Consider the following 16,113-nt stretch of genomic DNA (forward strand, 5'->3'; position numbering starts at 1 on the left):
GTCTGCCAGACCTTGAAGTAGCCTAACCTAACTAACGTCATTGTCACTTGTCACATTGTCACAGTGACTAAAGTCAACTTTCAATTTAAAACACGTGACTCATTCTCCAGATCTAATCTCTTTACAAGCCGAATAGGCTATGGGAAATAACATAGGCCTACAACATCCCTTTTTATTTGTTATCTGGAAAACACATAGCCTATGTTGTAACAATTATCAGTTTCCATTCCATCAGTGAATTATGAACTCTAGCCCAACCCTTACGGGAAGCCGCTGAACAGGTAAGACAGGTGAAACTTTGTGTACCTCAAAACAACGCTCCAGAAGAAAGTTCAGAAGGAAGCTGAAGTTGCTGTGCACCTTGTATCATCCAAAATTTTGAATCCATCAATCAATCAATCAATCCACTATCCAAACGGTAAGTTGCCTAAAGTAAATACTATTTAATCCGCAAGCAATATAATATTTAGTTGGCAACGACGTCAGTGACAGCCGTCTGTAGCCCATTTGATTAACAACTCCTTGACAACATCACATTGAAAGTTGTAGGCTTAGGCTAACCACTGTGATAATCATATTGTTTTGGAAAAAATATCTATGTAATTTCCTGAACAGCTTGACACAGACCTTGTGTTAATAGATTATTTTATTCGAGGTAAAATGTTTACTGCCTCACTGGCTGACTTGTTTGATAAGGAGCTTTTCTCACCTTTGAACGCAACCGATGCCTGTGTCTTTTGTTCAGTACTTTGTGTTCAACTTTGTGTTTGACTTTTCAAACTGGGCCGTGGTCTAGGCTACATGTTATTTCAGGAATAGGCTTCTGTATGCCTACGTCTGTCACGATTTTGTAGCATGTTCTAGGTAGGCTAGGCCTATTTATTTAATTCTTCACTTTCTTACTGAAACGAAAACTCATACATGTTGCTTACCTCACATTGAGGGTTTAGGCTATGAGGACATAGCTGAGCTCATACGTTTATGAACCCATGCTAAAGTTGACTAAAAAGGAATTTAAAAAAAAAACATCTTTTGGAAATTGATCTTAATGCCTTAAGTAAAAAAAGAGGAAATATCCAACCTTTAAGGACACCAATTTTCTTTGTGAATGAATAATGTATCGTAAATAAATATTCTTCCTTAAAATACAGGGCATAAGTATTCACACCGCTATGTTAAATTCCCATAGAAGCAGGCCGATTTTTTTAATGGCCAGTTATTTCATGGATCCAGGGTAGGCTACTATACATCCTGAGAAAGTTCCCTTGGCCTCTGGAATTAAAATAACCTCACATCATCACATACACTTTACCATATCTCATGATGGGCATGGAGTACTTTCCATAAGATCATCTCTCAATGCAAATCAAACCAGCTATTAAGCTAACTGAAATAAAACCATCCCAATCTCTAGGTATGTTGAAGGGTATGTGATGATGATACATTATTAATTCACAAAGGTAATTGGTGTCCTTAAAGATTGGATATTTCCTCATTGTTTTACCTAAGGCATTAAGATCAATTTCCAAAATATTTTTTTATTCCTCTTTTTAGTCAACTTTATCATGGGTTCATAAACTTATGAGCTCAACTGTAATTATCCGAGCCAGAATAAGGTAAACTTAACTTCACAGTGACTGAGCATTTTTTATGTCCAATAGATGTCTTCAAACATCAATCAAGCCACTTTCCCACCTGTTCCCAAACCTCGTGCACGATATAAATTAAAAGTGGGACTACAAAGACAATCAGCATATCTAGACAGGTGAGCGAATAACACTGGTTAATGTCTTAAGGAGTTATTTTTCATACTAACAAATTTGACATGATTTCTACTCCTATTTTAATAGTGATTCTGTGTGGTATTCAGAGGCACCATCAACACAAGTGTCCAATGAGGGTAAATAATTAATGTTATACAATCAGATAATGGTGGCATAAGACATTTTTTTTTATAAGTAACCAACATCATATGAGTGTTGTGACAGTCAATGCCAAAATGTTTGTTTTGTTTGCTTCACTGCCAAAGATAAGGAAAAACTGGTTCGCTTTCTTTCGGTAATAGGCTACTTGACAATACCTTAACAGTATGATACAAATGCTTGGAATTTAAAATCCAAGATCCTATTGAATGGCCTTGATAATTTCAGAACATCATTGTAAAGGCAACTTTAAACTTTTATGAGAACAGAGAATGCTGAGAATGCTGAACCGCTCACTGTCCCCTCCACGGATGTGCCTGGAGAACTGCATATCGGTCAAAGCCAGCAGCAGCTCCAAGAGAACTTGGACCAGAGCTTTGTGGCAACTCCGACCTCACCGACCTGTCCGACCTCACTGACATGTCCTCCTTCACCTCCACTCAGTCCTGTTGGGGCTGCTGAGACTGAACCTACGGCAGCAGTGTCAGACTCCTCCAACGACGAGGAGGCAGAGGTACCAATGACCCCGGACTCCCTGAAGTCAGATGAGGAGGTTATCAGTGGGGATGCAGGAGAGATTGACGCCTCCCTAGAACCCACGTGAGTGTGTACAGATGTGTTAGAAATACAGGGCAAATTTGAATCGCTTTTATTAATTTACATACAGGAAACAATGACACAATGGACACAATGACACAATGTCTGTTTTGTGCTATTGGCAGGGGATTTTACTCATAACCCTTCACTCTCATCTTAGCCTAGTATTATAACAGATTGGAGTATTATGATACATCAGGGTGCACTACCACCACCATATCACAACCACCCAACAACAGCAAAGTTGGGCTCAACTGAATATGTAGTTAATCTGTTAATGCTTTGGATAGACGGGTAGCAATTGGTCTGTTCATGCTACCATTGATGGTAAAAAAAAGCAATTATTATACTCATCATTTTGGTCCCCCAGCTACATATCCGTTGTTCCTAATGGCCGGGGCAGCATATTTAACTTTGGGATGACCACAGAGCCAACCTTGAAGGAAGCAGAAAAAACCATAGAAGCCCAGCTTCAGAAACAGAAAACACCACGGTGAGTCTTGAATAGGTGTAATAATAATAATAATAATAATAACAATAATAATAATAATAATAATAATGCGTTTATTTTATATAGCGCCTTTCTCAAACCCAAGGCCGCTTTATATAGTAGAAGGGAAAACACAACAACAAACAAACAAAAACAATACAACAAAGACAAGCTATGAGTATAGAGCTATGTGTTGGGTGTGGAGGAGAAGCTATGTGTATAGAGCTATGTGTTAGGTGTGGAGGAGAAGCTATGTGTATAGAGCTATGTGTTGGGTGTGGAGGAGAAGCTATGTGTATAGAGCTATGTGTTGGGTGTGGAGGAGAAGCTATGTGTATAGAGCTATGTGTTGGGTGTGGAGGAGAAGCTATGTGTATAGAGCTATGTGTTGGGTGTGGAGGAGAAGCTATGTGTATAGAGCTATGTGTTGGGTGTGGAGGAGAAGCTATGTGTATAGAGCTATGTGTTGGGTGTGGAGGAGAAGCTATGTGTATAGAGCTATGTGTTGGGTGTGGAGGAGAAGCTATGTGTATAGAGCTATGTGTTGGGTGTGGAGGAGAAGCTATGTGTATAGAGCTATGTGTTGGGTGTGGAGGAGAAGTGATCAAGTGACCTATCATAATGCACAATAAATTCAGAAAGACCTCTTTATGTGCACTTTTTGCTTATTAACACAGGGCACACACCTTACCTATCATAATGTTTCATAGATATTGTTTCACACTCCCATGTCTCTTTTTTATCTCTGTCCATCTGCTAGGATGGCCACTATTCGCGTGAGCAGAAAAAAACAAGGGCGTGCTGGGCTAGCAAAAGACACCCAGCCAGCAGAGTCTCGACACAAAGAGACCGTTGTGTCTCGGTCCAGCTGGCTGGACGTATGGAAGGGAAGAAAGTAACTATCCCGCCATGACAAACAAACAAATGAAAATAACAAGCAATATAAATCACACATTTCACAAGTCATTTGGAAGAGCTCAGCTGAAAATGCCACATACTGAAATGAGTAAAGAAAATACCATTGGCCTGTTTAATCCACTTGGCCTACTTTATGAGTAAATATGTATTCGTAATGGAACAATGTTATATCATGGAAGACATAAGTAAGTAAGTAAGTAAGTAAGTAAGTATATATACTCTTTTGATCCCGTGAGGGAAATTTGGTCTCTGCATTTATCCCAATCCGTGAATCAGTGAAACACACTGCACACAGTGAGGTGAAGCACACACTAATCCCAGCGCAGTGAGCTGCCTGCATCAACAGCGGCGCTCGGGGAGCAGTGAGGGGTTAGATGCCTTGCTCAAGGGCACTTCAACCATGCCTACTGGTTGGGGTTCGAACCAGCAACTCTCCGGTTACAAGTCCGAAGGGCTAACCAGTAGGCCACAGCTGCCCTAACTACATTACTTGTAGTTTCCAGCCACGCCTGTGCTACTATACTACTGTGTGGAAAATCTAGTTTTCTTATCAGTAATGATGTGTGTTTCTTCATTTCTTAAAGGCATAACGTGTTATGGGCAACTCTGGATGGACAGCTTATGTCATTGTGGAAAAAGCGCACAGTGAGTATAGGAACTGCTCCAGAACTATGCCTGTTATGCCCTTTTGTGTTGCCCTCATGTGTCTTGGAGGCCGTATGCTTTTGTTCTTGTGAGGGCCTCAGGGTATTATGACTCATGACTATTCGTATCATCACAGGATAAGTTCACGGAGTATGTGTTTCATGTGTCGAGCATCACCGCTGTCAGCAGTCAAGGAAAGGGTCGCTTCTCAATCTACTTTGGCAAGAAGCACTTTGAATTCATGGCACACAACGAAGGTGGGCAGATCAGGTTTTCTTTTGTCTTAGGCTTTTCCTTGTTGGTGACACTAATAGTCTGTCTGTCGGTTCAGTCTGTCAGTCACGTCTGTGATTTTTTGTCAGTGATTTCAGCAAGTTCTCTGACCTCCGTTGACCTCTCCTCCTTGCTGTCCTCCCCTGTCCACAGCTGTGCAGGAGGGCTGGGTCTCCTCTCTCCATGCCACGCGGGGAACAGTGCCTCTGCCCCCACCTGACCATCACAGCTCTCTGATCATGAAGGACCCACGCACCAAGGTGTATGCTGCCATCTGTGGCCACAACCTGTGGATCTACAACAAAAAAGAGGTCTGACTGGAGATAGCTTGTTATCATGAGATATCGTGTTTAATAGAGTACAGACATACAGTAATATTAACCCCATACATGCATATTAATGAGATGTGAAGTGATTTTTGTGATAAGTGCTTGAAGAGCAATCTGATAGGAGATGATTTCAACTAGAGTTTAACAGTATAGAAACACGTACTTCAGGGTCATGGTGTGTTTGATTGACCTACCAACCTAGTACACTTGTGTTTACAGTGCAGTGTTTGGAAGTCAGTTTGCAAGCCAGTTGCATTCTTCATTGGATACACTTCAATTCAATTCAATTACAATTCAATTGTAGGATACATGCTGACAATAATTTAGTCTCTGCTCCTGTATGGTTATATAAAGTTAAACCCAATATGAAAAATGTCATATGTTCATCATGACTTGAAAATTCGTTTCATGTGTTGTGTGTGATTCGTAGGACTTTAACTTGGGGATAGGCATGACCTGTGTGTCCATGAATGTGGCCTCAGTCAAGCAGACAGGCAAACGTGGTTTCAGCCTCATCAGCCCATACAAGACTTTCAAGTGAGAACCTTTCATATTTATCTCACAATAACATTTTATCAGCAAGTTTCACCAAAGGAGATTGCTTAAACATGCTTGAACTCTTTTAAAGTGTAGTATAATTTAGTATAAGTATATAGTATCAAGTATAAGTTGAAATTTGTGCTGAAAAAGACTTTGGAACACTTTAAAGTGTGACTTTACATGGATTAAACCTAGTTATGGACTAAAAGATTTTCATTAGTCTAGGATTAGTCCTTATCCAAGTACAGGTAGCCAGTTCTTTTGTCATTTGGGTTTTCCACACCTCAAAGGGCACATTTTTATTCTGGCTTCTCTATCCTCCTATATACCGTATATAGACTGACTGTCAGATTTAAGCATTCGTGGCATTTGTTTTGTTTCCTCAGCTTCTCCACAGATTCGTCTCGGGAGTTGACAACGTGGCTCAACTGCCTGAATCAGGGCATCATCAGTGCCCTGTCCTGCAGTGAGGTAGCCCAGCGGCTGTGGGCCAGCCCCTGGAACAAAGTGTGCGCAGACTGTGGCAGTGCCAGCCCAGAGTGGGCCTCCATCAACCTGCTGCTGGTCATCTGTGAAGACTGCGCTGGTGAGCGGGGGCAAAGCCAGGTGCAATGTAGAGGGTTTTTTTTATTTACAACTTTTAAAAATGATCTAGAAGTATCAACTGAATGCAAAAAAACCAACCGTTTTGACATAATGGTAAGAACACCTATGCTCTGTGTTGCCCAGATATCCACTAAAGATCCACTAACACTCTGAGCCTACAGTACTCCACATAGTACCTTTAACTGGACAAGTTTTTTTTGCAGTCCCAGTCATTAGACATTTGGTATTTGGTATAATTCATCATCATCGTAAAATCTCTGTTTTCGGTGAAGGCCAGCACAGAGCCTTGGGAGCAAACAAGTCCAAAGTGCGCAGTCTGAAGCTTGACAGTAAGGTGTGGACAGAATCCCTAATAGAGGTAAGATTTTCCTTGGCTATTGTTTATAACATATGCGGTGATCTGTAGTAAACACGATTTTACCATAAATTAGCAATCTTAATTCACATGGGATAACAGTAACACAGACCGATAACCTGCTGTCTTGAGCTATGAGATTTTATAACCAGACTTAAAGGTTGTATCAGCGATTGCAGGCCCAAACATAAATGATCACATTCATCTAATCTTTCCTCATGATCCGCTAGCTGCCCACCCCATAAGCAGGTCGTCAAAAAACGTGTCTCTGTAGGCAGCCTAGGCTCCGAGATCTGTACACAAAAACAATTGATGCTACCAACCACTCAAAACCAAAATAAATAGTGTTCCAACCAATCACTGACGAGATGCGCGTTTAAGAGAGTTTCAATTGCACAGGAGGGAGGGAGAGGGAGTAATAACCAGTTTGATTGTTTGAAAACATCCTCTCCTCTTCTGTCAGCTCTTTGTAGCGTATGGAAACAAAGCAGCCAATGATGTTTGGGGTTACAACATACCTGCTGCTGAGCAGATTCTGCCCAACGCAACTTCCAGTGAAAGAGAAGCTTTCATCAAAGCCAAATACATCAGAGGTCTTTACCGGAGATCCCACCCATTGACCTCCAACAGAGATCTCCTCGACCAGGTGACTCATAAGGGCATGATTGAGGCCTAAAGTTGACCACAAAGAAAAACCAACACTCAACAGAAATGACTATGTGGTTACGTGCACTTGCCAATTGTAATTGCTTTGTGACCACAGAGACTTTGCCAGGTGGTGTGTGGGCCAGATGTGTCGGAGACTCTGTCGCTTATCTGCTCTGGGGCACGGGTGCTCTGCAAGAATGTTGACGGGCCTATTGCCCTGGCAGAGCAGGCTGGCCAAGCCTTACAGGTGGAGCTTCTGAGGCATAATGAGTTTTTGGGTATGTGAATTCTTGGCACATTCTTAGAGGCCTTTCATAGGGAAATTACCTCTGTCGAAGAGATACCACTTCAATGAAACACAAATAATACATTTCTACAGTGTGTTATCATGAAGTTGTTATTCTAAAGTATTAGTATGTCTTTACAGAGGTTCCCAACTATGACCATCTAGTGCCTTCCAAGGATAATCCAGGCAAGTCTGAACTTATAAACATTATCTGCCAGTTTAGTACACTAAAATCTTTTTTCAATGAAGATTTTCATTAACGTTTTCTTTTAGTGCAGGACTCAGCTTAAAACAAGTACAGGAAACTGGTCCTAGCGTGTAAATGTGCTAATTCTGTGTGAAATTATTCAGTGCCATTAGACAGTTGTCACTGAAATTATATTAGAGCCATTACTGTGCATATATATTATCTATATTATGACGATAGGTATAAAAATGGGCTCTTGAGTAGATGAAAGGTGATGTTTGTGTAATTCCATCGTGTAATGCGTCTGGAGCAGGTCTGGAGGAGCTGCACGGGAAGCTTCAGGACGAGCGCCTCCTGTTCTCCCAGGAGAATGACTCAGCAGCCTGCGATGTCTTGGACCTGAGGGAGGTCATCGCCGTCTATGACCGATCCGAGGGGTGAGTAGTAAATTATGAGTGGGGTTCCCTGGCTCACTGTGCTGGCACTCAGGGGACATTCAGTTCACTTGAGTTCAGCTGAGTTCAGTTTGTTATGACCGCTAGCGCTAGCACAAATGGTTGTAAGAGTAGGAGATGTAGAAGACTTGGGAAATGTGCTTTATTTCCGTTGTATGGCAGGTGGCAACACCTTGCGGCGGTCATATCGCTATATGCGGCACAACTAGTTCAATTTCATTTTGGTTCATTTCATTTCAGTCAGTTCAATTCAGTTCAGTTTAGTTCACTTAGCGCCTTTCATGGTACCCAAGGTCGCTTTACAACACATGGATGGGGGGACCTCACTAGTAACCACCACCAATGTGTAGCACCCACCTGGGTGATGCACAGCAGCCATTATGCGCCAGAACGCTCACCACACACCAGCTTGAGGGAGTGAATGAGCCAATTACAGTGGGGGATGATTAGGGGGCCAGATTGAATGAGCCAGGTTGGGAATTTAGCCAGGGAACCAGGGAACCCCCTACTCTTTACAATAAGTGCCATGGGATCTTTAATGACCACAGTGAGTCAGGACCTCGGTTAAACGTCTCATCCGAAGGACGGCATCTCCTACAGTGCAGTGTCCCCGTCACAGCACTGGGGCATTGGGATTGATCTTTTTTGGCCAGAGGGAAAAGTGCCACCTACTGGCCACCCACCAACACCACTTCCAGCAGCAACCTAGTTTTCCAAGGAGGTCTCCCATCCAAGTACTAACCAGGCCCACACCTGCTTAGCTTCAGTAATTCAGCTAAGACAAGGTATCCATTGGTCTGGCTGCTGGCTAGGTCAATTCCTTGGTGGAACAAGCCCTATCTGTGTACAACTGGGTTTACTCTGTATGCCTTTTTACAACTGTGTCAACTGGGTCAACTCTCAACTGTGCACTGTTTGGAAAGTCTTTGTGTACTCACTTAAGTATATTTATTATGGTCACAGGATTGTGTACCAACCTGAGTCATTGAGAGGTGGGTAACCAGAGGTAGTCCCACCATGTATTAGTTCTACCTGTGCAGCACAGGGGATTTCACTATTAGCTGCTCTGCCTGGCTAAAGAGTTGGTTTAGTGAATGCTTGGAAAAAATATGGGGTTCTACTTTTTGAAGCCGGGTAATCCAGCACATACAGAACTCACAACATACAGAAGTGTCTAAGAGTGAATATACATGTTTCTTCACAGGTCAACGTATGAGTTTGACATGTTGACTCTGACAGATAAGCTTGTCTGTAATGCAAACACACTGGATAGTCTCCTCAGTCACCTTCTTCACATACTAAAGGTAGAGTCCACTGCGTCCACCTGTGTGTATACAATATCATTCTGCTTACAATTTTTATGATGGCATAATATATCCCATGGTGCCCTTCTCAGGTGGTGCTCCCATGCGCTGTGGAGGATGCGGAGGTGACAGGGATCTTTGCGGCGTCCAGGGTGTCGGTGCGTGAGGGGGACGGCCTGCAGCACACGGAGGCCTGGGTTGCCCTCAGAGATGGCGAGGCGCTCTTCTTTCCCACAAATCCTCAGAAACCCAAGGAGAGGCTCACGCTGTCCACAGTCCAGCGCTACGGTACGTTTTCTGCCCACCCTCTTTTATCCAACTTTTATCCAACAAAAGTTTTAGAACATCCAGAGCTGAATATAAGAGACAGCAGCACAGATACAAATCTCTTACAGAGACAGGAGCGGTCATTGTGCTATAGTGTCACAGAGAGTAAACATGAGTGGACATCTTTTGTGTATTCTTCTGCCGGCTGAACGGCTCTGTATGGTTAATGCCCTTTCCCTTTCTCCATAGACCATAATTCCACTGAGCGCACAATCGAGATGGCTCTCGGGGAGAGGTGAGTATTGTGGCCACAGATGGTTGCATAGTTATCACAGTTATTATCTCTAATGAAAACAAATCATGACTTTTCCTGCGGTGAACTTCCAAAGGCCCGTGATCACGGGGTGTCTCTAATGGCCCTTTCCCCCATTTACCAGGACAGTGTCACTGCGGTTTGAGAAACAGAGTAGCTGCACCAGCTGGTATACTCTCTTGCAGAGGGCTGTCCTGTCCCCTCTGAGAGAGAGCCAAAGCCAGCCCTCACTCACTCAGCTCCACACTGTTTGTGACACAGTGCCCCCAGCCGTCGAGAGGTGCATCTTCCACATCAATACACACGGTGCGTACCAGTACCTCAGCACTCAACAGGATCAAATGTACTATAGTAACCCAAAGCCCACTTCAAAATTGGGAAAAACCTGAATAATACCATGGAAATCTTATTTGGTGGTCTTTATATTCACATGGTCCCACTCTTTCATATCCATTTGTCTGTTCCATGAATAATTTGCTGAGTGTTTCTGGGGACATGTAGGCATGCAGGCTGGGAACACTCCCATGAATATGCATTTGGGGATGCAAGTGTGAGTGTGCACTGACACTTTGCTAATATTCTGCCACACAAAGGAAAGAGTGAGTCAACATGAACTTGGCTATGGTCACATTGCAAGCCTAATACAACAGTCAGGTGATCAGATGAGACCATACTTACAGCACTGATCTTCTTCCACTGGCGGTCGAGCTCGGCCTTCTCGTTTGTCTCTTTGAAGCGGCGAGTCTTTCTGCCCTCAGACATCTTGAAGTCATACTGAAAGGCAGCCCTGGACGAGATTAAAAAAGACTAATTATACAGATATGCTTTCAAAACTTTTCTTGAATTATTAAAAGCAAAAAGACAAAACATGTTACAAGAAATATTACTTATGTGTGTGTGTGTGTGTGTTCTGGGGATGCAAGTGAAATGGTTAAATACAAATATTTGCCTCTGGGTTTGAGTGTGCACTGACACTTTTCTCATCTTCTTGAGTTCCTCTCCAGTCAGCATCTAAACAAATCAGGTGTTCATTTACATCTTCACCTGATATTAAGTTACATATGACTACATGTCCCTTTCATAGGTCTGAAGGTGGAAGGCCTGTACAGGCGCTGTGGTGTTGCCACTAAGACCAGTCACCTGGTGGAGACTCTGAGCAGCTCTGCCAGTGCTGCTGTGCTGGAGACGGACGAGCAGGGCATTCTGGACACTTGCAGCGCCCTCAAACAGTTGCTCCGCCGGCAGCCCGATCTCATCCCCCAGAACAAGAAACCCCAGTGGGTCAAAGCAGCAGGTAACACAGGGAACCTCTGTGTGTATGATGCCAGCATACTACTGTACAGTCCAGCTTTGTGTGTGTGTGGGTGTGTTTAGTTAAATATTTCATTGTGCTGAAAATAGAATACCACGTCATCATAATAAACAGCCAGATTTAGCATTTAGCGTGTGGCCGTTTCATCTCACATGTAGTTGTGGCTCACTGTGAGGGTGTGGAGTGTCTAAGTACTGAGCCTGAGGTAGCCCCAATGGTGCTGATGCTCTGATTGTGTCTCTGTGTGTGTGTGTGTAGCTGGGCCTCGTGAGGCTCTCAGGCTGCAGTCCTACTGTCGGCTGATGAGGCAGCTTCCCTTGGAGAGCAGGGCCATGCTGGAGGCTCTGTGTGGACACCTCTACCTGTACGTACCTCTATCAGGCTTTTGTCACATTTTACTCAAACAGACTATCTGCAGATGCTCCTACTGTTTAAATAAACGGTTGACGCTCTGTTAACAATTTATGGTTAAGGTTAGGCTAGGGAATGCTCTATTTAGGGCGTAGGGTTGGGTTGGGTTAGTTTGAACTTGAATATCAACAAACCAACTATAGTTTGTTTGCGACCTTGAGTTTCAGAAAAGGTGCTATATAAATAAAACATATTATTATTGTAATTATAGTCTTTGTAAGTGAAGTATCCAAGTAAAGCTTCTCTCTGCATCGGCTAAACATTACACATTTATGAATATCATGGTGGCTATGGTGAATGAGCCAACCACATAAGCTGCATGACTCTGGTGTGTGTGACAGGGTTCAGGTGCACAGCCAGGAGAACCGGATGACGGCCCAGAACCTGGCCCTGGTGTTCGTTCCCACGCTCTTCCAGGAGCTGGCCATGAGCACGGACATGGTGCGGCTCACCAGAGAACTCATCATCCACCACACCCTCATCTTCCAGGTGAGCCCGCGGTAAACAGTGCACATGACTGGGCAATTATAGTGTGCCTTGAACATTGCCCGACAACAGTTTCTGTTCTGTAACAACATTGCTCAAGAGTTTGACTCACCACGAGGTTGAGCAATGAATCAATCTCCGAGAGCAAAAATTGCCATTTACAACTTAGCATTTCTGGATTATGGTATAAAATAGAACATGGACTAATAGTCTGGTGCTTCTTCCGTCTGCAGAAAAGCATTGAGATGTCTGAAGAGGAGGCCAGGACAGACCAAGTAGACGGAGAACAGGTCACCGTCTTCTGAAATGTGACAAGCACCTGCCTCCTCACGAGTTACCACAGATGCACTTTGTCTACAACAGTACTGTAGGTCAAGAGTACTGCTGAAAAACATTCTCATTTTGTTTAGGGTTCAAAGCCATGAAGATGCTTTAACTCGCACAAGTTCTTATCGTGCCTGTTTTTTAAATTTTTTTTATTGTTACAGAGATTCACAGATACCTCACATGTATAAGTCTGAGCCTTATCTGTATATGTATTTGTTTGTTTGTTTGTTGGGTTCGGTTGACATATTCCATATTGCACAGCTCTTAAATAAAAAGATTTCTGGGTAAGCCCTTTACAATGCTGATCACAAGTTGAGGAAAGAAAACATGACAACTCAATGTGGCTATAATCAGAGTTTTTTTTTTTTTTTTTTTTAACAAAAAAGAGAAACATTTCATGCTCAAAAACATCTTTCACAACACATTCAGGAGGCAAAATGTATTTCTCTAAAAAGCAATACTTAAATCAAGCAAATTAACAGCACACAATTTGCTAAACAAAACAGTATTTGTACTATACACATTTTTTTAAAGATTAAAATATCTTGTAAAAAATTATTTGTTGGACTCTTGTTACACTCTAAACAAATTATCCTTATCCAGGTCAAATCATCTTGTTGCTTTAACTGAGTTAAGTTACGACAATGTGTAGCAATGTGTCAAGTTTATGTGTAAACTTGCAGCTGCATGTTGGCAGAACTTAACTCAGTCAAAGCAACAAGATGACTTGACCTGGATAAGGATCATTTAGAATGTAAGATGACGTTTAGCAGGAGTCATCAGTACTTTGGCCTTTTCACTTGCACCCTGTGGAGAGAAAGACGTATGAGCAAGGCACGTAAATAACAAAACCTTTTCAAAACAAATCAAAGCCAGTGGAAATACAATATGGCTGACTTCAAAGGTAATAAAGATTGAGTCATTGTTCCTACACCCAATCTACATTAACATTACAGGAGGAACCTGTTCAGTTATGAGCCAGCCTGGGGATGAGGCAACAACAGAATTTAAGCACAATGTGACTTCATTTGCCTGTTACTCTATTGACTGATGAACTCAACAGAACCCAAAGCAAAGTTGATCTACTGGTTGGTTCAGTGTCCTGTCTAAATCTCTGAGTGACTGATAATCCAGTGGGGTTCAAGTGTAGCACTGGAAAAAACAAAACAAAAAAACAATTATGTCTAAGCTTACCCATCCGCCTCCATTTTCTTTCTCTTCTCAATGATCTGTGAAATTAAACAATGACAAGGCAAGAAGAGTGAGTCAACATGAACTTGGCTATGGTCACATTGCAAGCCTAATACAACAGTCAGGTGATCAGATGAGACCATACTTACAGCACTGATCTTCTTCCACTGGCGGTCGAGCTCGGCCTTCTCGTTTGTCTCTTTGAAGCGGCGAGTCTTTCTGCCCTCAGACATCTTGATGCCATACTGAAAGGCAGCCCTGGACAAGATTAAATAAGGCACATGTTAAATACAGATATACTTTGAAAACGTTTCTTGAATTATTAAAAACAAAAAGACAAAACATGTTACAAGAAATGTTACTTTTGTGTGTGTGTGTGTGTGTGTGTTCCTGCGTGTTGTGTGAAACACATACTTGGGAAGAGCTTCTTTGTTATTCATGTAATCACTGTACTCTTCTTGTGTGTCAAAGTCCCAGCGACCCAGAGGACCCTTCTTGTTACCCTTTGTAAAAATATAAAATGAAAAACTTGATCATCACACAACAGTAGGGATAAAAAACACATTAACCAGTTCATTTTAGAGGTGTGACGAGATCTCATCCCACGAGATCTGGTGATACAAAACTCTAACGATATTTCTCGTCAAGGTAAAAATCTGTCTCGTGGAGAATAGGGGTGTGACGAGATCTCATGCCACAAGATCTGGCGATACAAAAATGTCACGATATATTTCTCGTCAAGGTATACAAGTATCCAGCTGTAGCCAGCATGACTGACGAGCATACCTGTCAACACTCCCGTTTTTCCCGGGTTTCTCCCATATTTCAAGGTCATCTCCCAGCACCTTCCCGTTTTGTTATTTCTCCCGGAAAACTCCCGTAATTTGCATGGCCATCAAACTTCATTTTAAAATCATTGATCCATTCAGGTTGCCAGATTGTGTATGAAATACACCCTACACATACACGATCTCTTAGTTTCAATTTCAACCGTTTTGTCATAAGCTAAAACCTGGCAACCCAAAACCCAAATAAGGAAGCGGGTGCCTGCGCAGCCTGAGTCTCGTCGTAAGCAAGCGGGCTAGTTGAATGGCATAGGCTACTCCAGAACTAGCTGTTGTGAAATTGTTGGGAATTTATTTAATTGATTAACACATCACATAAACTGTTATTGAGTGTTGTTGATACACTGAACTTGTGCCCTCGGAACCAAATCTGACAGCAAGCAGCTTCGGAGTTTTGCAAGTAGGCTGCAGGCAGGCAGCTGGTGGATACATAACTGGCATGCGTAAGGTAATGGTAAGGTAAAAGCAACGACCGAAATGCAGTGTTGAAACACGTGTATGAAACGTAGTATTAAATATGCAAACACAGATCCGGTATAAACACTGACCACCCCCCCCCCCCCTGAAAAAAAATCTCCTGTTTTTGGAAAGCTAAATGTTGACAGGTATGCTGACGAGTCTGAAAAGTCCACTTTTACTTTTTTTTTTGTGTAGCAGCATTTTGGGTACCAGATGGAAACAATAATCCCACTCAATTACACCGTTTTTCCCTAAAGAAAAAGTGGCGTGGCTCTTTTAAGAGTGACATCACTCCCTCCACGTAGATTTGTTTGCTGTTCCTTCAACTCCCGTATCTTTTACGGTCTATGGGTGAAATGCCGAGCTACACTAATATGATAGCCACCAAGTGTGTGCCACTTGCACTGGTTTAGTTTCAATGGAGATTCATGTGTGTGAGGGTATTAGGCTGCGTAGATTCAACACAGATCCATGAATCTTGTAAACTCTGTGCAAGACTGAAAAAAGCACAGTGGCAGCACAAATAGCGGTTATGCTACTGTGTTTTAGGGAAAACGGTGCCACGAGATCTTGTCACAACCCTAGTCCATTTAGAAAAGTGAAATGGAGCAGGATTACTTCAGTGTTCCAAGTATAGTAGTGATATGGTGTGATGATTTCTGGCAATAGACCACATGCCATTAAAACAAACCTGGTCCATTTTGCTGTAGTCCACTTCCTCATCACTGTCCACAGCCAAGTCATCCATACTGAGAAGACATACCAAATGCAGAATGAAACACTGATTAAATGTTTATGTGAGACACATGTCATATCAATCTACAATATGACTTCTGTTAAGGGTTTTTTCTCCAACATTTGATCTTTGTCTTTGTAATCTTCTGTTTCCATGTTTTTTTTTTATGTCTCTATATTGCTTTCTCAGCAAATTGTGTGTCTGATGGTGA

General features: G+C 42.4%; 2 protein-coding genes across 3 annotated transcripts in view; one reads left to right on the forward strand and one right to left on the reverse strand.

Annotated features, from left to right (window-relative positions):
* The first annotated feature begins 300 nt into the window (after window positions 1-300).
* LOC143112567 (arf-GAP with Rho-GAP domain, ANK repeat and PH domain-containing protein 1) lies at window positions 301-12,959 on the forward strand. The gene is made up of 24 exons (XM_076274856.1): window positions 301-418; window positions 1,662-1,765; window positions 1,851-1,900; window positions 2,192-2,522; window positions 2,890-3,012; window positions 3,770-3,904; window positions 4,512-4,572; window positions 4,709-4,829; window positions 4,999-5,156; window positions 5,605-5,711; window positions 6,101-6,300; window positions 6,593-6,678; window positions 7,139-7,321; window positions 7,439-7,601; window positions 7,751-7,795; window positions 8,110-8,233; window positions 9,456-9,555; window positions 9,648-9,843; window positions 10,072-10,117; window positions 10,260-10,441; window positions 11,220-11,429; window positions 11,706-11,811; window positions 12,200-12,347; window positions 12,578-12,959. Exons 2-24 carry the CDS (start codon window positions 1,662-1,664, stop codon window positions 12,647-12,649), a joined length of 3,051 nt encoding a protein of 1,016 aa, XP_076130971.1. The 5' UTR covers window positions 301-418; the 3' UTR covers window positions 12,650-12,959.
* ik (IK cytokine) overlaps window positions 12,804-16,113 on the reverse strand; it is an 8,782-nt gene continuing 5,472 nt past the window's right edge. The window contains exons 16-20 of one of the 2 annotated variants that reach the window (XM_076274858.1): window positions 15,858-15,915; window positions 14,277-14,365; window positions 14,012-14,120; window positions 13,866-13,900; window positions 12,804-13,478 (exon numbers count right to left, since the gene is read on the reverse strand). In XM_076274858.1, coding sequence (XP_076130973.1) covers window positions 13,451-13,478; window positions 13,866-13,900; window positions 14,012-14,120; window positions 14,277-14,365; window positions 15,858-15,915 — 319 coding nt within the window. In that variant the 3' untranslated portion in view covers window positions 12,804-13,450. Of the gene's footprint in view, window positions 13,479-13,865; window positions 14,121-14,276; window positions 14,366-15,857; window positions 15,916-16,113 lie in introns of both variants that reach the window. The other variant, XM_076274857.1, reaches the window with a different exon arrangement.

This window comes from Alosa pseudoharengus, unplaced genomic scaffold (assembly GCF_046254945.1).
Source record: "Alosa pseudoharengus isolate Yale_2024_CS ecotype anadromous, Long Island Sound unplaced genomic scaffold, YU_APseudo_1.1 YU_APseudo_1.1_scf_8, whole genome shotgun sequence".
Classification (NCBI taxonomy): domain Eukaryota; kingdom Metazoa; phylum Chordata; class Actinopteri; order Clupeiformes; family Clupeidae; genus Alosa; species Alosa pseudoharengus.

Coding starts and splice junctions, on each gene's coding strand:
- LOC143112567 (XM_076274856.1), top strand. CDS start 1,662: ATGTCTTCAAACATCAATCAAGCCACTTTCCCACCTGTTCCCAAACCT. Junction 2,523..2,889: donor GACGCCTCCCTAGAACCCAC/GTGAGTGTGTAC, acceptor TTGGTCCCCCAG/CTACATATCCGTTGTTCCTA. Junction 4,573..4,708: donor CATTGTGGAAAAAGCGCACA/GTGAGTATAGGA, acceptor GTATCATCACAG/GATAAGTTCACGGAGTATGT.